Source organism: Dermacentor albipictus, chromosome 1 (genome assembly GCF_038994185.2).
Source record: "Dermacentor albipictus isolate Rhodes 1998 colony chromosome 1, USDA_Dalb.pri_finalv2, whole genome shotgun sequence".
Classification (NCBI taxonomy): domain Eukaryota; kingdom Metazoa; phylum Arthropoda; class Arachnida; order Ixodida; family Ixodidae; genus Dermacentor; species Dermacentor albipictus.
Genome location: NC_091821.1, coordinates 268,915,637 through 268,938,092, shown reverse-complemented (window position 1 = coordinate 268,938,092; position 22,456 = coordinate 268,915,637). Strand labels below are relative to the sequence as shown.

General features: G+C 42.8%; 1 protein-coding gene across 10 annotated transcripts in view; it reads left to right on the top strand.

Annotated features, from left to right (window-relative positions):
* Positions 1–22,456, top strand: part of DIP2 (disco-interacting protein 2) — a 349,848-nt gene that overhangs the window by 201,327 nt on the left and 126,065 nt on the right. For 8 of the 10 annotated variants that reach the window (XM_065449303.1, XM_065449311.1, XM_065449300.1 and 5 more), the window contains 8 exons: positions 790–1,026; positions 7,953–8,093; positions 10,178–10,233; positions 10,367–10,424; positions 13,339–13,412; positions 13,603–13,726; positions 14,046–14,140; positions 22,314–22,424. In XM_065449303.1, the coding sequence (XP_065305375.1) occupies positions 790–1,026; positions 7,953–8,093; positions 10,178–10,233; positions 10,367–10,424; positions 13,339–13,412; positions 13,603–13,726; positions 14,046–14,140; positions 22,314–22,424 (896 nt within the window). The remainder of the gene's footprint in view (positions 1–789; positions 1,027–7,952; positions 8,094–10,177; positions 10,234–10,366; positions 10,425–13,338; positions 13,413–13,602; positions 13,727–14,045; positions 14,141–22,313; positions 22,425–22,456) is intronic. The other 2 variants (XM_070531319.1, XM_065449273.1) reach the window with 1 other exon arrangement.

Genomic DNA, 22,456 nt, shown 5'->3' with positions numbered 1-22,456 from the left:
TAATTTTTTATTGGCACAGATTGACTGCATTGTATTCTAAAAGATCAATAAATTGAACTTGGCAAGTTTAAAAAAATTGTGCTATTCTACAATCACCCAAAGAAAAAAAAATGCCTTGAAATCTGTGACGTCGCACTAACACACTGACACTGAGGTTTAAAAGAAAAATTAAAAAAAAAATAGAACTATGACTTTCATTTTCTCTTACAATAATCAACTTATTTGTGTGAAGTTAACATGAAACAGAAATTTTAAATGGTACTTTATTAGCCTAAATTGATTTTGTGTTTCTATTTAGTGTTCCTTTAAAGGGGGACGCTACCCTGAAGGGCCAAATTTTCAAACAGTGCTCCTATTTTGATGAACTCTTCAAGCGTGAATAAACTTACTGCCAATATGTTTAAGGAGGTGTAATCTGTACTGCTATTTTTTTTTAATGTTTACTTTTTGAACAAAGCTTACACCCCCTTAGGTATAAAGAAATCTGCCAATACACATGCTTCCAAATGGTTATACTGTCATCAGGGATAAATTTTATTTTCAAGGGTGCATATTTTTTAGTTAGCTTTCACTTTAAAGCTATGAATATTAGAAAAAGTAGAGTGTTAGCCCTGAAACTAGAGGGGAACAGTCATTAAGGAAATGTTGAAATCTGATGTCCACATTGGCTGGGGTAAAATCTGCCAGACAGTTAGTCACTTGCAACTGAACACTGTGCAGGTCACTGTAGTTATCCCACACTATTAAATGCAAATGATTCATCCACCCGTGGTCTGCTTGTACATGCAGACAGCTCAAGTGACGACGACAGCGTACTGAATGAAGGCAGCACACCGGAGCAGGAAAGGCTAATGCGTCCGCTGCCTACACCACCTCAATCAGACACATCAGGAGCCTCATCACCACGAGAGACACCACCTCGCATTGCCCTGCGTTGTAGCAATGGTCGGGGTTCGGATCGGCCAACCATGGATGGTGTGTCACATCTGGCTGATGTCATGCAGAACCTCACGCCCAGCGAGTACAGTGAGATGCTTTTCTGTTGTCTTGTTTCGTGCACCTAGGATTTTGCAGCATAAGCTGTAAAATATTACAAAATTACAGAGTTAGTGGGTCAAGCAATCACAATCTGTCATTGAAAAGTCTGTATTCAAGTGAAAATAAACAGCACAGTGAAATCAATATATGACATACACAGGCACCGACTTCCAGCTGGATATTTTCTGAACATCAAACTAGACCTCTAAATGTGGACAAAAAGAGGAAAAAAAATACGAAAATACTTTTTTCCCCTGTCCACTTTATCTGCCTGCTTAAATTGTTTGAAATTCCCAAATAAACAGAAGTTGGTGCCTGTGTGTGTATGTGTGTTTTTGTTGTTCTGTCTTTTCATGCTGGAACACTGAAATATAAAGAGTTATGTATGAAATAGTTCGGGATACAGCATATCATATTGACCGCAAGTAATGACGGGGACAGCGGAAGAGAACACAAAAACGACACGGGTGGTAACTTTCAACTGGTTTATTCACGGCAACCCGTGGGTATATATAGACAAATAGAACATGTGCAGAACGCAGCAACCAATAACACTCATCAGCCTAGCGGGGCAACCAATTATAAAAAAAATCTATCTCCAATTGAAACAACCTAATGGAAGTGTCACTAACACAGTCTTGGCCTTTCTTTTTTATGTGATATGCCTCCATCAGTTCGCGTGCAGTCTGGTCCTGGGTTCTCCCCAGAATCTTTATCTCCTTAAAAAGTGGTGCACAGGGGCAGGTATTGCAGTGCGCCAGGCAAGTGTGCCAATTCATTTTTTGTTAACTTTTGTTCATGTTCTCTGGCTCAATCATTCATGCACCATCCTATCTGCCCTATGTAGGACTTGCCACACACCAGGGGGATTTCTTACACAACTCCTGCATTGCATTTTGCATACGGCTTGGTATGGTTCTTGCCACAGCCTTGCCTTCCTTTAGGATCACGGGAGGTGCGAGGGCAGAGCCGTGCCAGCTTAAAAGGGGCAGAAAAGACAAGGGTTACTCCAAACCTGCCTGCCACTTTCCTTAGGTTGGGAGTGACCCTGTGAATATACGGTACCACTTCAGGTCTTACGGCCACAGTAGTCGTCCTCACCCTTGCTTTTCTCCTAGATCCTTTTACCTTCTGCAGGAGGCTTTCCACCACTGGCGTTACCATTGCGTCAGGGAACCCTGCCGTCTTAAGACGCGAAATCTGATTGTCAAAGGCTAGGTGCATCCTGTGCACATGACTTGTGGAGAGCCGATTCTAAGCAGAGCATCGCTACTCCTCGTTTTACAATCTTTGACTGGGAAGAGTCATATGGCACCAAATCCTTCTGTGCCCGAGGGAAGTACTGCAAGCACGCGTGGCCTTTAGCAAAGGAAATGCATAGGTCTAAAAAATGCAGGGAATTGTAGAGTGGAAGTTCGTGAGTAAAAGAAGGCCCTTTACCGCGTTGTCTAAAAGTGGCTAGAATGCTGTCACAAGTAGTTAAACTTCCTTGCCCAAACAACTAAAAAGTCATCCATATATCTAAAAACATTTAAAATGTTTAAAAACACACCCCCAAACGCCTGATCAAGCGCTTTGTCTCTGGTAGCTAAAAAAAAGTGGCGCAATGCACGAGCCGATGCAGATTCCATGTTTCTGCAGAAAGAAGTGTTCGTCAAAACTGATAAAAGTGCTATTGAGATAGGTTTCTAAAAGCGTAAAAAAATCTTCCACCGAGATACCAGCTGCGTTCTGGAAGGAACTAGTGCCACTTTCTTCAATACACATCTTCACAACAACAAACAGATCTTTATGAGGAACGGAGTAGAAAATACCTTCTACATCTACCGAAAAAGCTGGACGTATGTCCTGGTTAGCCCTTAGAAAATCAACAACCTCGTCAGAGCTTTTTGTAACAAAGGGGTCGGATATAACAAGTGGCTTCAAACTCTTTAAAATGAAGCGGCTAAGTTGAACCTGCCATGTTCCACGCTTGCTAACTATTTTCCTGAATGGAATGCTGGGCTTATGTGTCTTCGCAGTAAAGAATACACTTAGCACAGTGCCTGAACCGCTACTGATGTCCCTAGCTAGTCTATCGAGATTAAGAGACTTACACATTCTTACAACCCTGCTTTTTACTCTCGTTTCAGAGTTCCTAATAGGTTTAAAATTCTTCTTCAGTGCCTCAGAGGCTTTAACACCAAACATTCCCTTCGGGAGCACAACGAAACCCCCCTCTTTGTCTGCTTCTAAAAGTACAAGCTTGTTGTCTCTACTAAACGTCAAAGTCCTATGTATGGCGGATGCTGTTCGATTGGAAGCCGGTTTCAAGACACACCTGCTAAGACAGACAACACTTCCAACAGGCATCTGTCATGGTGATCCTGCAGAGCCTTCTTTGCCACCCGCCTGTTAAGAGCAGCCAGTTCATGGGCAGGAACTTGATGCTTGATGCTGTACTTCGGTCCTTTAGCAAGCAGGGTGGTCATGTCTTCTGGGATGCTTGCATCGCCCAGCACAAGCAGCTTATTTTCTTGTCCCTGACTAGTCCTCGTACCGTTCCATGCCCTAAGGAAATGACCAACCATGTGGTTCCAGTAGTACTCCGTCAACTGATGAGAGGAACGTCTAGCAGACTTCAAATCCTTTTTCGCATGCCATTCTGTAGCTTTAGAAACGCATATGATGCGAAGCCAATCGTTGAGCAGTCTAACTTGCTGCCACAACTCTGCCCGGAAAATTTTGCATAGGCACTTAATATAACCCCACGATAAAACAACACACCCAAACAGTGCACTCACTTCCAAAGGGATCAGGCCGCACTTGATACATAAGCCGATGAATCTTGCCTGGCAGGTAGTTGCCACGATGTAACTGATGAGTGATCCTTCATTTGAGGACATGAAAGACGATAGAACACAGAAAGAAGGGACATCGGTACGAGATATATGCTTCAGAAGAACTTCAGTTTGGCCTAGTTGGTGTTTACTGCACATCATATTGACTGCAAATAAAGACGGGGACAGCGGAAGAGAACACAAAAACGACACGGGCGGTAACTTTCAACTGGTTTATTCATGGCAACCCTTGGGCATTTATAGACAAATAGAACATGCGTAGAACGCAGCAACCAAGAACACTCATCAGCCTAGTGGGACAACCAATTATAAAAAAAAATCAATCTCCGATTGGAACAACCTAATGGAAGTGTCACTAACACAGTCTTGGCCTTTCTTTCAATGTGATATGCAGTAAACACCAACTAGGCCATACTGAAGTTCTTCTGAGTTTGGGATACAGTTCTTTTGACTCTGCCAGTCTGCATTTTCCAATGAGTAAGGGCAAGGCTGTCATTACTACATCTCATTGTTACAAATTGTGTCAAAACAGTGCATTGCAGTTGCACAACACAGTGACTGTGCATTGTTTTGCGTGTATAATGCAGCATGTGACGTACATGGGGTGCCACGCGAGACAGTTTCTCAGATTTGTTCACAGAAAATTTTCACACAAGAAATGGTCTTGTTTTGCCAAAATGTAGCTAATGTAGCCATGGGTCGAACCTTAGCGCACTGTTGCAGTATCCCGAGAAAATGAAAGTGGGCAGAGTGGAAGGGAATGTTTCTCAAAGTAAGCATGTGCACTGTTCAAGCTGAGCATCATATATAATTAGTGTAAGCTATAGCCAAACAAATAAATGCACGCACCATGACCACTGGATGTGACTGTGCAGGAATTTACATTTTAAACATAAATAAGGGGATGTCATTGATTGGTTATTAAATTGGGGGGTCTAACATTTTGAAGCTGCTTACTGCCTTAGTGGAAGGATCTAAATTAAACACCGTGGCGGCTTGGGCTAGTTGGTACATACTCAACAGGGCAACAGCGTGAAAAGACGAAGGACAGAAAAGAAGGTTCTTTGATGAACACCTGAATTTAAGTACTTGAGCATTTTTACATTTCACCTCCATTGAAATGCGGCCACCATAGCGGGGAACTGAATCTGCAACTTTGTACTCAGCTGTAGACTGCCATATCCACTGCACCACTATGGCTATGAATTGGTGTACAATTGTTCCATTATAGTTCAAAAATGGGGCATCAATTTATTTTTATACTGTTTGAGAAAGTGAGAACTTGAAGGGTAAGGACATAGTATAGGATGGAATCAGCTGTTCCTCATTGTGTGGAGCTGTAGTTCCACTCACATCCATATTGCATTGAAGCTGCAGCCACTCAAACACTTTGTCATATTCTGATAGTTAATTGAAGTGGTCAGATCAAATTATGCCAACAGTCTTCAAATAAGCAGTGGAGCCTGTCTAGAATTATCCGAAAGAAGCAAATAGATCACCCAAACCATTTGTTCAAAGGTCTGGCGGGTTTGAATGAAGAATGTACTCTTAACATAAAAAAAAATCACTGCCCAAGCAATCTGTACAGATGGTTAACTAGTGAAGCTGAAACGAATGGCCCTGGTGTTTATCACTGGGTTAATCCCGACAGTTCATTAAACGACGCCTTGGTAGGCTGCCGGAACCTTGTTACATAGTTGCAGCTTGCGCTCGACTGCACAAGCCTGTTCTTGTGCTCGGGTTGCAGCATCGGCACGGCGTAGACGAGCTCATTCCCGATTCTGCTTGCGGCATTGCTGATTGAATGTCACCTGCTCCTCAGGAGTATGTATGATGCGTGGCCTACCCATTTCGGAGCCAGAGAGAAACTGCTGCGTGCCCATCTGCAACGGAGAGCAACAATGTCACTACTGTCGCAGCTAATCCAACACCACCTAAATAGCACAAGGCCTTTTTACTCCAATTCATGACGTCATGTTACCTGGATCGACTGCCAGAGAATCTAATGGGGATGCTCCCAAGTAGGCAACAGTGATTTCGATGTCACCGCTTTCATCATGCCAGCCTTGTCAATGGAAATTTTGGGCCAGGTAGCATGACGTCATGGATCAGAGTAAACAGGCCTTGTGCTATCTAGGTGGTGTTAGCTAATCGTGCACCTCTCTTTATTTTTGTTTTAATTTTTGCACATGCGCATGGGGTTGCACCGGAGGAGTTTTCGACCAACAGACGGACAGATGGATGGACGAATTGGCTAGCCATGTGCAGCTTCGCTGTAATATCCTTGTGTATTTTGGAAGATGAGTCAATTTGTTGAAAGTATTGATAAAAAATTCACTGATATAAATGACTGACTTGAGCACCACCGTGTACTAAGAAATATTATTGGCCACTCATAGACTGCTCTACTGCTCTAGTTTCACGTACCTAAATATGTGTGCTATGTTAGGACACCTGACAGTCTATCAAATAAAGACTCCTGGTAGTGAAAATGTGTATCAAAGTACCACTTCTAGGAACAAAACAGCATGGATCAGGCCAAAACCCAAGAACTCTGACAAAGAACAAAAAAATTCACTGACGATTACAGTAGTCCCTAAAGTGAAGTTTGAGTACAGCTCCATGTGTTTTCATTTCACAATATATTGAGGCATCGCACCGATCTCCACACCGACTGGCAGAGCCACGACGTGCGACGCTGTATATAGACTAGCCACACAGTTGCTGCTATCCAGCAACTGCAGATTATGCAACCTTAATCTTTACTGGGAAATGCTTGCGGTGAACGCTATGCATGAAGGCAAACTTTCTGGCTCTTTTTTCATCTTTTCCCTGGACAGCCGCTGCCGCAGGATGGATGGACGCTATGAGCGTCCCTTGTGGAATGGGGTGGTGGGTTCCGCCACCAAGCGCTTGTTATTGTATTGCCTAATGTCCTACCTATATTAAAAAATAATAAAAAAAATTGAAACAAAAAACATGAAGAATTCTCATCGCCAAGTTTTCTGAACCCCCTATTGGGAACTTAGTTTTCGTATGCCTATGTTGTTTGTCATTTCCCTACTTTTCTTCCACCAATCTTCCAATCGCCTCTTGCTAATCTCTACTGCAGATATGTTTGCTTTCCCCCTGCTCTTGCTGAACCCAAGGGATTTGAAGAAGGATTTGAAGAACCCAAGGGATATCTGCCCAGCGGCCGATTTAGGCCGCTGGGCAGATATCTTCACATTCTAATAAAACATGTATCGTCATTTCTCTAGCTTTACCACAGCAAGCACATGCTTCTTCTTCCTTGCTGTATCTTGCTTTATAAGTGTGTGTTCTAAGGCATCCTGATCCCGCTTCGAAAAGTTAAGAGCTTCTCTTTGAGTCATCACAAATTGTTTCTTTCCTTATTTCGTTTTTCCCTCTTAAGTAGTTATTCATAGCAGGTTTATTTTTCATTGCTGCCATGCAGATGTGCATACATGAGCACTGTCTGGTGGTGCTTCAAGGTGGCTTCCTCCAATTTCCCCCTTGCACTCTCTTTATTCTCACTGTCTTTCATCGTTTGCTGTGCCCTTTCGCTTGATTACGCTGAGGGAGGACAAGGCATGCTGACGCTCAATGCAGGAACGGGCGCCTAAAAGCTGCACTCTAAAAATAAAACCTACATGTCACATAAAAACCAGCCCAGGGCTTCTCGGTTACTGTTTATGAGTAGGAGTTGGTCTATAAACAATAAAGTATTATTATCGGTTCATCTTCAACCCTACTTCGACTAAAACTGCTGAAGTGGTTTAACTTGCTTGTATTAGTAACTTATTTCCCTTTTGAAAGCAGTTAAAAACCATTTGCTGGATTTAATTGTAAGATCACTTTGGAATAGAACATATTTAGTCGGTCATTTTTATTTCATCTCCATTGTGATTCTGCTCTTTTGTGAAGAAGGATTGCATGGGTAAATAGTAGGCCTAAACATGAAGCAGCCACAGTGCATACATGTATTGCTGAATTGTCTGACATTGCAGTATCTGTAGTTAAATCATAAATGTATACATGACGTGTGCTGTATGGTCTCTTTTTTTCTTGCAGCAGACTTAAATCCACAGCCTGATGTCACCAACACAGGTATCAGTGCCAATCATACTCCAACAGAGCACGCCAACCGATACAACCAGGCCCATATGTCTTCTGTGAGGGTCACACAGCACTCAGCGACTGGTCTGGAGTACGGTACGACAGAGAAATTACTACAGATGAAACCAGCTCATAGTTGGCCTTATCTGTATGAGCCTTATACGTTGCATGCTAAAAGGCATCTACTAGTGCCATGCCATATGTGGCAGTGCTGTTTTGTTCAATTAGCTGGCTGATATTTGTGCACCAGTTGTTAACAACAAGGGCAGGTGGTGGGTACACAGTGCCTAAATTGAGGAGTGGGCAAGTCGTGCCAATATAACTCAAGGTGCCTTTATGTACCATATTTGCACGATTCTAAAGCGCACCTTTTTTGGATAAAAAGTCTGTTCAAATTTGCATGCACGTAACAATTGTAACTTATTCTACTCAAAATAAAAACCGAAATCGATTGTAACTAAAAAAAAAAAAGCTCAATGCAAAGTAGCTATAGCCAGACTGCCATCCATACATAACTCTGTCTGCATCCAGGAAAGCCCGTCATTCCCACCTCCTCGCTCTCTCCCCTTACGTTGCCAGGATAAACCTCTGTAAATTTTCTTTCTTTCTTCGAACTGTAGAAGAATGGAACCTCATCCTTTTCCATCATCTGAACTCCCCTGAATCAATTCAAACTGGTATTATTGGTATTTCCTAAGTAACATTGCTGTTTTGTGCTATTTTGTTCCCTTTCCTAAGTTTTATATTTTGCAATTCCGCCTTTTGTATGCGTATTTTTTATGTGTTACCTTTCCCCTCCTGCTTGGGCCACATGGCCTGCAGTATGATGTAAATAAAAAAAAAAGTGAGGTTGTTTTTTTATGCATTGGTTTGCAGTGGCCACTTTCCAGTTTCCTGTATGTGTGGCATTTCTTATGCATGAGATGGAACTGAAGATGACTTTCTGTGGTCGGTAGACAGGGAAAAGGAGGTCGTCTGACTCTGATAGCAACTAGCCACTAAGATTCAGCTGTGCACATGTCTGTGTGCCTTTGTATAAAGTTTCATAAAGGTATTTCAACACGGTACGCATTGACTTAGGTTTCGTTACTTGATGTGCATGCTAGAATTGACACCAAATTAATTTTTTGGATATTTAGGTGGTAATATAACCACATATTACAATCGGAGGCATAGTAGAATCGTGCAAACATGATAGATGAAGGATTTTTGTATAGAAACATGGCTGCTTGCTGTGTTCTTTCTTCTTTTTTTAAATGTCTACAGGACAAGTTTCATAACTGCACAAAATGATAGAATACTGCATTTTGTAACAGCACCAAAAGACAAGGCACAAAGATGAAGACTGCCACAAGACAAGTACATCCTAATGGAGTACTCTGATAGAGCACCCATTCACACATTCATCACCAGGCTCTTTACTTGAAGCTCATTTTGAAATGTAGTGTTTAATGATGTTAAGTAAGAGAGACGTTGCTTCCTACTTAATGCAGTATTGTAAATGATGGAATTTGAATGATGAAATTTTTATATCAAATTTAATGCTGAACAGTTATCGTATGAGGAAGTAAGTTTCAAATTTACTTCAATTAAACATGTGCAGGCATTCTGAAAGCATGTACTGTGCAAATTTTTCCACAGGAAATTCATTTCAGCACACCCTCACTCTGAAAAAGCTCCTGTTGTCTATGCCAATACATATAATGACCTCCACCAAAAAAACACCTTCACTTTGAACAACATTTGTACAAGTGTCTGAATATTTCTGAGCATCTGTGTGGACTTGCAATTAAGCAGCCATTATTTGAGGTTTTGATGGTAGCCTTGTGCAAACTCTAGTTTTGAGGCCTGATATTTTACCAAATCAAACATTTAGAAGTACTGAGTGCTGGGCAAGTTGGTATTCCACACTGACAAAAAGAAAAGCCCAATATTTAAATTTGCATTAAATCCTCAAATATTTAAGAATTAAATATCAAATTCTCAAATCGAATTGCACGATCTGTTCGATTCACACTCGGTCTAAAGTATTCACATATTCTCAGTTGAAAAGTTCATTTTGAACCTTTCAGCTAAAGGTGGGAAATTGTTATTTCCAGGATATTACTGTTATAGCACTTTATTTGCAGAAATAATTGCATGCAATTTATTTTTACTATTGCATTTTTATTGCTTGGCAGGTACTGGCAAATGGAAAGTTTCAGCCAAGATACAACAACTATTGAACACTTTGAAGGTTTGTCATATCAGTTTCAGTTTATTATTCAGTTGCAGTTTATTATTCTCTAAATACAATGAATTGGTAAGAGACAATGCTGTGAAAGTGTGTGAAATAACTGTGTTGAAACTGCATATATTATTCCTTACAGAGGCCGAAAAGGAGACCACTGCCAGAGTTTTATGTTGATGATGAAGTTGACATGGACTGTAAGATTATTTTATATATGTTAAAATAGCTGTATGTGTTTTACTTGATTAACATAAGAATACACTGTATGCCAACACTTAAAATACACTATATACACTTAAAATGTATGTGGAGCTTTGCTCTCTTTCTTTAATTACTATACACGAGTTGGAAAACCTACAAGGCAGCTTTCCTGCACTGTGAAAATTTATGCAGAATGGTGGCGTAACCCATCTTTGCTGCACAAAGGTTATGTGTAATGTAGTGTCTGCTGGCGTGTGTTTGCCTTCTGGTGATGCCTTAACGCAGGAGCTGAATCCCTTTGTAGTACCTCTATTGACTATTTTCGGCCCTTTAGATTCCATTATTTAATCTTGAATGGCATAAACGTCTACAGAAACGAAGCATGCGAGATGCTGTACTGCACATAACAATTGCAACGAGGCCGCACTGTGCTACCGTTGTGCATAGATGCAGTGCAGGAAAGCTGTCTTGTAGTTTCTGCAACTCGTCTATTACACTTTTTTTAGGCTTTCAGAGCAGTTTTTGCAAGTAGGTTCTGTGTGGGGGAAGACATTATATGCTGAAGAGAAGCAGCTACCAAATGACGAATTAACGAGAATTTGTGGCTCAAACTTTTTGTTGAAAGTTTCAGGCCAGTTGGGGCCTTGCATGGCAAATGTCAATGGCAGCCTCATTCCTTAAAAATTCAAAGTGACCCATGCAGTGTAGGATGTTGATTGTTGAAAACTGTTTTGTTTTTCAGTGGGCACCAAAGTTTTATGCTAAAAAATTGTCAAACAGCAGCATCAAAAATTGACCTGAGGGCAATACCTTATGTTTGAAGTTACATCATTGCTGTCATGTTACTTCTGAGTAAAAATATCTTCTAAGATAGGCTGTGTTGTTTTATTGTGCAAGCAGTGAATCATGTCTTTGATAGCGTGGGCATCGGGTATGTTAAGCATGGCAGGCTGTGTTGTTTTATGTTTACCATGCCATGAGAGACTTGTGAGGTGGCCATGCCCGTGAGCTCCCAGTGCCGAGTGGTAAAAAAAAACTACCACTGCTTGTGACTTGTGCCAAATTTACAGTAACTCCTGGCTGGCCATAGGTGCAGTTTGTTGGAGCTGTTCAGATGAATCTGGCATTTCAACTGGCAGGAGAGTGCTGGCCTGTATCCTGCTGGTTGTCCTGCCTGTGTCCTGCTAGAATTGCCACTGTGGCATGCATTGCTGAGACAGCGCAATGGCACAGTATAAGGATTATTTGCTACTTGAGAAACATGTCAGGATTCAGTTTACAAAGTATTCTTTGAAACAGCCCTAGAGGTTGCAAAGCATCTGTAAATGTAAATATAGTGGTCTAAGTCTGCACTGCACACGGGCCACAAGGACATTCTGGACAATTGTATTTCAAATAATAAACAGTTATTTGTATGGGCAAAGTTCAAATAAATATGAGTCAGCACGTACAATCATGCCTTTTCATGTGCATGTGGAAGTCATAGCTGAGGTACATACAACTAATATGGTCACATTGCGTCATGCCATTAGCTACACTGTAAATGTCATGCAATGGCTAACACAAGAACCACTGCATCACTTCTTGAGTGTAGTGTTAAGATCAGCTTAGAGATCAGCTCTGAGGTGCAGGTCCTATGCAGTTACCTTAACCTCTTTAGTAACAATACATGTGTGCATGCAGCTTGTTCTTGCTGGTTCTGTACAGTGATGACAAGTAAAAAAATTGGCAGTGGCTTAGCTCGGCAATGCCAAGATATACGTAGTGAAAGCTAAGGCATAGCATGGTTAGCCTTGGTTAATCTTGATTGCAAGTACAGCTTAGTCTGGTTGTCTAGCTATGTTGCGGCATTTAGCCAGTCATTCGGCGCGCTGTTCGTCTGTTTCCTGGGCGATTCGTTTCCTCTTCATCTCGTTCCGATGTCGATTTCAGGCCTCCTCCTGCTTATCAGAATTGACGCCATCCATACTGCCACCTCAACTGCAGTTGCGGTGCACCCGAGCTCTCGTTTTCAATTCTCCGACATGTTATCAGGCATGCGACGCAGCTGGCAAAGCAAGCAGAGGCAAACGCAACGACGAGGAACGCGGTGTGATGAGGAACGAGGTTTGATGAGGAACGCGGTGTGACGTCATGTGCCTCCTCGGAGTGTGACCACGGCAAAATCGCAAGCTCGTGGCCAGTAAAGCTTTCACTTTAAAATTGCGGACATAAAGTTTTGGGCAAATTGAACACACTGATTACTTAACATGGCTTCGGTTCACTTCTGAGGGCTGTGTACCACTACAGACTTTGCTGAAAGCACTACCACCACGTCTGATGGGATGTTTGATGTGCTGTGTTCCATCAGCATTGGCGAAAGTGTAATTTGTTTTCTTCCTGGTAGTACTTGCAGCCGATGATTAAGTTGTATGTGCACTTTAAACCGAACAGTTCATCCATATTATAGAGAAATGCAACAGGACTGACTGCACAATAAATAGATAGTAATTACTCTTTTAATTATGATGATTCACTAGAAAATGCACAAAGCATTGTCCTACCATTTTGACTTACTTTCGATAGTGTCCAGTGCCTTGAAATAAAATCATGTAAATTTGGCCCATTTATCGACAGTCAGCCATAAATCGTAAGTGAAGGGGTTAACAGTTCGTTTTAAAGACAGTTGGTATATTTGAGAAAAGGACCAGCCTTGAAAAATAACATTTGAAATCTCACTGCAAGCATCCACTTTGAAACCTGTAATTAAGTAGTTGATGAATCATTGATAGTTTGCTTTATTTTCAACATGTTATGACTGCTTTGATGCAGAACTCATCTGCAAAGACATCAAGTACTCTGTATAGAATAAGAGCACCTTGCATGTTTGCAGTTTTTGTATGGCTGATTGATTTTATCGTTGGTGTACAGCAAATCCTTCGGATCCCAATGCTCCTCAGCCAGAAGGTGCCACAATGACTCCCACCGTTGGAGAAAATCTGGAGGTGCTGTGCTTATATCCAAAGTGGATTCTGGAAGGATAGCTATAGATTAGTGTTCAACCAGCAGCCTAAGATGAAGTGTCATGCTAAAGTATGCTGTGTATGGACAGAGTTGAACTCTTCAGCTATTTTTATGATAGCAGTATGAAGGACTACAAGTTAATGCTCACATGCCACCCTTCCTCACTGGCAGGTTCCATCTGGGCTTCCTCAGTCTTTAGAAGCTGCTATCAAAAGGTACGGCTCAGGAACGTTCAAGTTTCCCGCGGCCACTGTGCTGGACACAAGTGGAAAAATTGGGGCACCTTTACCGTATGGTGAGCAGCACTAGTTCTACTTTGGCAGTGTGCTTGAGTTGCACTAATAAAAATTGCACACTCTCTGTGGTATAATTTTGTGTCACAACAATATTTCTCAATCTCGTGTACACTTCCTTCGTTTAACGCTTTGTGCCTGTCTACTTTCCTGTCGGAGATGCTATGAAAAACTGAGGTCATGGCATTCCTGACAAGAAAGTACCCATGACGCAATGTTAAAGAAGGGAAATGTACCCTTGATAATTGCATAGTTGAATGTATACCATTTTTGAGGCACCTGTAGGTAGCCTGGCTTAATTGGTTTGCATGGTCACTATAGGCAAGCTTCTCAGCCGGTCCTGGAAGATAGCCTTTAACCTCCTCAACAAGCTGGGCCAGAAAGGCGAAGGTCAAGCACTCAAGCCTGGAGACAGGGTGAGCCACTTGTTGCACTTTGGTATCACGTCTGCAGCCTGTCATTTTTGTGTGTCTAGTTTATTGCCTATTGCTTACCGACAATTGTTACAGTTTGTTTTACTATATGCAACACATTATAATTTTACGATAGTGACATAAGAAACAGCTGATTTGTGACTTCTTACCTAATCGTGCTCAGGCTGTTACCGTTTCGGGTGTGCTGTCGGACACCCAAAAAATCAACATAGTACTAGTTCCACAAGGATCTATATTAGGACCGCTGTTATTTCTCATCGACATAAATGATCTTCCACATTGTTTGTCACCACATACAGAAACATTGTTTTACGCGGATGACACCACCATTTTCACTTCACATGAATTGTAGCCCTGACAACACAGCTAAACAATGACCTTCACGGTGTTACTATATTGTGTCATATATACAGTCAACGACCGATTTTTTGGACCCTCTAGGGAACGTGAAAACGTCAGAAAATTCAGGCAGTCTGAAAAAATTAATGTATGCAAAAAAAATGCACATTTTTTTTTTCTCGGATCTAGAGGTAAAGGGTGAAGTACCAGGCTTCCGAAAACCTGCCAAAGCATCAGTGAAGTGGCTATAAAAAGAGGCGTTCAGAAACTCTGTATGCAGCCGACTCCGGTTTATTATGTACATGTGCATCGTCGGGCAGCCGGTGTTAATTGCTGCAGTGGCTTGAAGAACTTGTTGATTGTTGTTTGGATGGTGTTCCGGTTGCATACGATCATATTCGCCTCGATTTGAGCAAGGGTCATGTCAGCACTGTACACCGATAAAAAAAAAGTCAACAGTGCTCGCATCAACTCGGCGCTTGTAGGCGGCGCAGGCATTGGCTCCTCATTTTCAACATCGGAGTCTTCTGAATCCCCCACAACCTGACGGACTATTTCCTCGTCAGTCAGTTGTGCACCGAAGTCGAGCTCGTTGTCAGCGTCAACAAACTGTTCAAAAGTTCAATTCGAAACTGTTTGCTTAGAAATGCCGAACTCCTTGCTCACATCAGCCTGCAATCGGCCGCTCACGACTTGCTTAATAATGGTGGCTTTCTTTTCCATCGTTAGCCGATGGTACTGCTTTCTGTGCTTCGATGCCATTGGTGAGGACGACGAAGATGGAGTGGGGGCCATCGAAGGCAAGTGAAATCCTCAAGTTGCGAACAGTGGAGTTCGCTGACGAGCGTCGAAGCACCTAGGCCTAGCGTCGCTGAGCACACTTGACACCAACGTTGTCTTGACACAACAGCACAACCACATGCCAGGTTAGCCAAAACATGGCCTGGGGCGCTATGGGGAACCAGCGCTCGATAGGCGGCGCGTCGAAGAGAGTATGTTGCACGCCACCCTGGCGATGAAACGCGGCATATTCAAGCCTCTCGACCAGACGACACGTCCGCGGCCATTTCATAGTTCGCACATATGGTTCGCATGTTTCTGTTTTCACGCCGCTTCAAGTGGACAGTTTTCGTAAAGAAGCTAGCGCCATCAAGTGAAGAAATGACGAAAGAAGCTTTTTAAGCTTTATATATTTTTCACAGTGTGTCGCGGCGAGCATGTGCGTTTATTTAACGGTTGTGTCGTGTGCCGTTCCCATGCTTGTGTGGCAGCCTGCCTCGCAAATCTAGCAGCTATGGCTCCGGTCATGCTGCGCTATGGTTTCGGAAGTATTAGTTGGCCTGAAGACATCCCATATTTCTCTGGTTAGACATAAAAAATTCTGATGTCACTTCGCCACAGCAGTCAATAGAGAAGAAAGCTTTGTCGCATCAGCTGACTTGCGCAAGCAAATGTTTAAGTGCTCCACTGCTTGATCCGTAACAATGCTGGCTACATTTAGCACTAATTACACAAATTTACCGGATGCATCTCAGCGCCGAGTCCTCATCCGCATGCGCTTTTTTTAAAAACACATAGGCGGCTTAGTCGTGCGTGCGCCGGCAGAATGCGCACACAACTCGTATTAAAAGGCAGCTTCCCTGCCACATAATTCTTGGCAATGAATGGAAACTATTTACCTCTCGTATCGTTCGCTTGGTGTGGTGGCATTGGAAGGAGCTTGGCGGTGGCATTGCAAAGGAAAAATGGTTGGTACACATGCCGGATGGTGCACACTATTGCTCATTTTGTTTCCAACGAAATGCCGACTGCAGATTCTGCTGTTTGGCACTGGCTGCCATGGCTGACCGTCTTCACTATTGAATAAACCAAGCACACACGCGAAATTCGATTTTGAAACCCGCCCGACACCGCTTGACAGGGCGTCAAGACTTCGGGAACTTACTTCGCTCACCTGACTGCTTGGATGCAACGCTGCCTCCGTTCTTGTTCGTAGGGTTTAGATGGAAAAACGCAGAAGGATACATCCTCCCTCATTCCGACGTAGTTGTGACACTTGTATACGCAACAGTACCGTCAGCGTCCTTTTGTTTTCCTTCGACTTTCAGCGCACGCAACGCCGCTACCAGAGCAATTTTCGTCCGCGGTAGCGGCTGCATTGTGCACGTTCTGACTGCCAGGGTGGCGCTGCAGGCATCGTGAAAACTCCAGCGCTAGTTCCCCATTCTGGACATTCCGCCATTTTTTTCTATGCATGGCGTAGGCGTGACGCAAACAAAATGGCGCTGGTGGCCCCGTTTTGCTTACGTAACGTGACGCCAACTTGACGTTTCGCCTAAGAAATTGAAATGAAGGCACTGAATATAGCATTATCAGTAAAGCAAAACAGTTTTCCTCTGCAGTAAAAATAAAGCAGCTATCTCAAAGCGTATGATTATTCCGTCGAAAACGCTTCTCGCTTCCGTCATCTGCTGGGTACAAGCCATCGTCTGCTTCAATAGCTAGGATGCGTGTCCCCGGAAAATGGAATGAGTCATCGCATGTTGGCGCCAACGCGCTTTTTTCTTGCTTGAGACAACATACGCGACCTACCAGTGGTGATGCGCGCACGTTCTAGGCCACGTTATCGCTATCTCATGAAACGCAAGTGACTCAGCCCGACTCGGCTTGCTGAGAAACAGCCGAATATCACCGATAGCGTTGCGCGGGCCAGAGATGTCCACTAGCGCGACGCAAGCGCCGGCACTGCCATCTCTTGTTCATTTCGCTGGTGCAGGAGGAAACTTCAAGGCACCGCCTTGCGTACATTTCTTCTTATAAATTAGAAAGAGGCCGTTGTCATAACATTTGATTGTGTGAAAAGGCATTAATCTTGATTACAATACAAATGCAGCAGTGAAAAGTGGACAACATTGCCGAAAGTTTGCTATGTTCAACCAATATTATTTCGTATTAACGTGTTCTTTAAATAAATGATGGCCCCAAACACAAATGCCAACACTACCCGAGAGCGATGCAAATACTATGAGCACGCGTTATGAACAAAAGATTTTCGTGGCGCCAAACGGTGGGGAAAATGTGGCGATACGCATTCCTCTCGGCTGTCATTGCATATGACTGCTCGTTAGCATAATTTGCGCGGCTCGTCGCAGCAAAAATTATGGCGGAAAATCTTGGCAATTGCGGCCCAGTGCAACGTCACGCATCGTCAAAATGACATTTACGAAACAGCCCTTTCTGTGACGCTCCTCACGAGATATTCCTTCAGCCAATCAGCAAGCTGGCATGGCGCATATCTTGGATCGCCACCACATATTCGTACAATTGCAGATGCATTGCACTGGCTTCTGCACGCTACCACTCACATTCTTTTTGAAGCGCTAACTACACAATATATCTGCCAAGAACCAAAAAAATGTATTAGTCCATAAAATTTGCAGCTTCACGTCACGTTTCGTCATCTTGATGAAAATGCAAAATGACATTTCGCAAAACTTCCGTTTCCTGGCACAAATTTCAAGGCACGTGAGCTCGCCACAGCCAATCAGAGAGTCAACATGGCGGATAATGGCGGCCGTGCAGCCGCCATGCGTGCTGAGAATAGCACCCCTGCGCATACAAACGAAATGGCGCCGCTCCGGAAACTCCGCTGGAGGCGGAAGTGCGGCAGTGAACATAGCCAGCGTGGCCAGACCAAATTGGTGTGTGACGGCTAGATTCGGCTAGTTGTGGTTCAAAGCGGTGAAATGATTTCCTTCGCAAGGGCGCTGCGTGAGGAGGCAAAAGACCTTCCGTCCCATCAAAAAGTCCGGAAAATTGGACGGCGGGGGGTTCGAGCGTCCGAAACTTTAGATGTCCTTATACATTGATTCTATGGGGCTCGTGGCGGTGCTGCAAAGACGTCCGAAATATCAGGCATGTCCGAAAATTTGGGTGTCCGAAAATTCAGTCGTTGACTGTATAAGCTAGTTATCAACCCTTCAAAAACTAAGTTTTTTATCTTCATCTCGCAGTGAAAAAAGCGTTGCAATATGCCTTCAGTATATGTCAATAACTGTATTCCCCTTTGGTCAATACACATTTCTTGGTGCCAAGCATAACAGGGTTCTAAGTTTTAATGCTCATTAATCAAATAAAAATCAATACTGCAATGAATTTCTTCACAAAGCTCGTCAATACCTTAGCTTCCCTACTCTAGTTACACTGTATTATGCTTTCCTTTAGAGTAATTTTAACTGTTGCATCGAATCGTGGGGTGTTACGTATGAAACTTATGTTGAATTCCAATGGCGGAGTCGGAGCAGCCGACGGACTCCGCGAGCGAGCACTCGACTCTGGCGTAGAGCAACGCCTCCAGATCCACGAGTGGAACACAGCCTGCACGGTCGGAGCAAGGCAGAAGCGGAAGTTGTATCACCGAGTTACCCAGGATACCTTGCGTGTATTCATTTCCTTCCGCTGTTTGCTCCCAGCACCGCCGCACCGGTCACTTGTCCCTTCAGCGCCGTTCACCTGTTCTTTTTTAAATGTGCGGAATGGATATCTCACCAAGCGTGCAGCAGCTTTTGCTTCCTCACGAGTCGTGACCAGTGGCGCCTCCCAGCAGACAAACGTGGTAAAGGAAATACGTCACGCAGAGTTCCGGTCGATTGCGCCGATTTTGACGGAGCATCATTTTCTGCTCCACGGAGTGACTCCTGCTCTGAATCCTCTCCGACTCTCTCATTGGAACACCTTACTCCCGCCCTCACTCTGTCGTTGGAACAAACTTGCTCCTAAACGAGCAGAAAAACTTGCTCCGAATCCGCCATTGGAATTCAACATTATTTAAGCCCACTAGAGCCTGTCCAAAGACAGGCACTCTCTATCATGGCATACAGCCCTTATCATGCTTACTCAGCTCCACTTCTTCATCTACTAAACATTTTGCCTATTGCAAAACTTGTTTCCTACAATCCCAGTATTACTGTTTACCATATAGTACATAAATGTTTACATTATAGGGAAAAATTCATCAAAAATTACAAGATAATATTATACTTCCAAAAGCATGCACTAATCACGGACAAAAAAGTAAGTTTCACTGCTATTAATTAAGATGTGGAACACCCTTGGTAGCTAAAAACTAGCCCTCATTAATATATTTTAGATGTGTAGTTGACTCATTCATGAACAGTGTATTTTTACAAGGTATTTACACTCTTTCTTTTTCCAACTTGACCACCATATCTCATATTCAATGAAATATAGTATGTATTATAATGTCATTATAGAAAAGACACTGATGATTTCATGTCACTTGTGCTAGCCTTTAAAGCTTTTCTTTTTTGTTTTTTGCCAATGGTGAATAGTTTCCATTTTAGACATGGGAAGATGTTGTGGCTGTAGCCACAGACTCGGTGGAGTACATGCGAAAAATGGTACAAGAAATCTGTCAAGCCGAAGAGATCCAAATCTTACATGTGAAACATTTAGCATACCTGATTCACCCGAGTGTTGACCATGCCATTTTTTTACCATGCATGTCAACAGTTTGATCCGTAGTGATCAAGTTTGGAGCATTATTTAAGCATGCTAATAAATAAGCTCTACCAAAAGTAAGCTGAAATTTGTGCTTCTAATGGCCTCTTTGGACCTGATGTTAAAAAGCCACCTTTTGTCCCGAATAGATGGCAAAGCTTCTACAAAGCGCTTGTGGTTGTCATTGAAATGTGGAACTCGTTAACGGAACTTGCTGAAAGCTCACATGATAGCAACAAAGCGGAAGCTATTCGAGTGATGCTTCCTGAAAAAGAAGTTGTCTATGCGAAGGCAATTCTGATGAATGACACACTCAGCCCCCTTTTAGTCGCCCAGAAAACGCTTGAAAGCGGGAAACTTCTGATGCCCAGCTTTGATCACCTAGTAAACGGCAAGCTGCAGCAGACTGTCAGCGAGCTTTCAATTATGATTGGTAAAAGCGATCAGGCCAGAGCTGTTTTGTCTATGTTACCCAAGAGCAGTGCCACACTAGTAAAAATATGTTGTGAAGAGTTCTGCATGAAACTCGCCACAGAATTGTACTGCAGTATTGAACGGAATGTCTCAGACAAAGATGAAAACCAGCTAACTTGGTGGAAGTTGGGAGCTGTGCTATATCCATTTCAGATCTGTCGGGGCAGTCATTTGATGACTACCAACCTCTGTTCATGTCCGTAACCGATGATGTAGATTCACTTCATGTCGAGTTAAACCAGTACTTGCTGGAAGCAAGCCCCACAAACACAGCTGTCAAACTCATTGAGAATTGGCATAACTCAACCGCTCGCTACCCCAGGCTGGCAAATGCTGCACTGACATTGTTGTACCTAGCTAATGGAAGCTGTGATGTTAAGAGAACTTTCTCCCAGCTGAGATACTTTCAACGACCAGACAGGTCTCGAATGGATACTGACATGTTGCACATGCACATGATAATGTATGTAAACGAGGGTGTGTAAAAAAATCGATGACCAGCTTGTCGTGAATAAAATGTTTTATTTCTTAAAGGTTATCAATGCTCTTTACTGTCATCATTACTGATTCATTTCCAAATAAAGGCCAAATTTCGGAGAGTATTTGCAAGAAAACCCTAATGTCCCCCCCCCCCCCCCCTCCCGATTACCAGCTTGAAACAAACACCAATTTTAACATATTAGAGTTAAGAAGCCTGTGATACCTTCTGGTAAAATAAACTGAGTGTATTACTTAGCACATCTGTGGATTTAATTTAAAAAAAACGTATTTCGGAATAGTTAAAAAAAAAGGTTTCTACAAAATTATTAGTTTGAAAAATAGCCCCCGATTTTTACCCCCTGGTTTAAAAAAAGAATATAAAACCTGAAGGCGAACAACCCTAGGTATGTGTGACTCTTTTGACTGACCTGCTGGCTCATTTTCACTCTAACTTTGTATGTGGCCTTTCGCGGTGCATGTAGTTTACACCATTTTTGAGTACGTTACTTGCCTGTAACAATAAATCAAAAGTACACATCTTTGGTGATGTCATATAAAAAAAAAATATGTCACTGGAACAGAATGATGGTGCCATCTATCATCTTAGAGCAAACCATGGGATGGTCCTGCTGTTGTGTTCCTGCAATACCTACATTTTTTGCTTGGTGTTGCCACAGATGATGTGTATTTCTGATTTATTCTGGACAAAAGAAGTTGGGGGAAGGAAAGTAATGCACCCAAGCATAGTCATAGTTAACTAAACTGCATGCATTACAAAAGTCTGCTTCTGTGCAATGTTTGAGCTTGAATGAGACAGAAGTTTGTGCACTAGGATCATGTACAACTGTGTGCAGAAGTATACAGACCACTAGCTCGCTGAAAAAATTAAATTTATTCGTAATTCAGATGCACAAACTGAGATTGACATGTGCATTGGAAAGTTTGCAATGCCTAGTTTGGACTGCAGTTATCAAATTCAAGTTACATTCATAGGTCAAGAACCGGCTATATTGCAGAACCTCTGGTCCATGTACTCAAGAGACTACATAATGGCGCTCCTATTTATGCAATTCTCACTATATTACGCGGATCTGTGTGTTTTGTCTTCTTATGCGTAGGTCAACGGATGGTAGGTCTGTTAAGTCTAAGGTAAAATGGACATTTTGGCTTATTTACCTGCACATTTTTGCTAACTACAAAGTGTTAAAACTGTCTTGAAGCAGGAATGTGTTGTGGCATATTTTGACAGTTGAGCAATATTTTTTGTGTCATGTTGTCTATTGCCCTTTTATGAAAGGTCCTTGGGTGTTCACTGATGGCAGGCATGCACACTTGCTTTCAGGTGGCCCTTGTGTACCCAAACAATGATCCTGTTGCCTTCATGTGTTCCTTTTATGGCTGCCTCATGGCAGGCTTAGTCCCTGTTCCTATTGAGGTCCCTTTAACGAGGAGGGTAAGTACCCCCCCTCTCTTTTGCACTCTTTC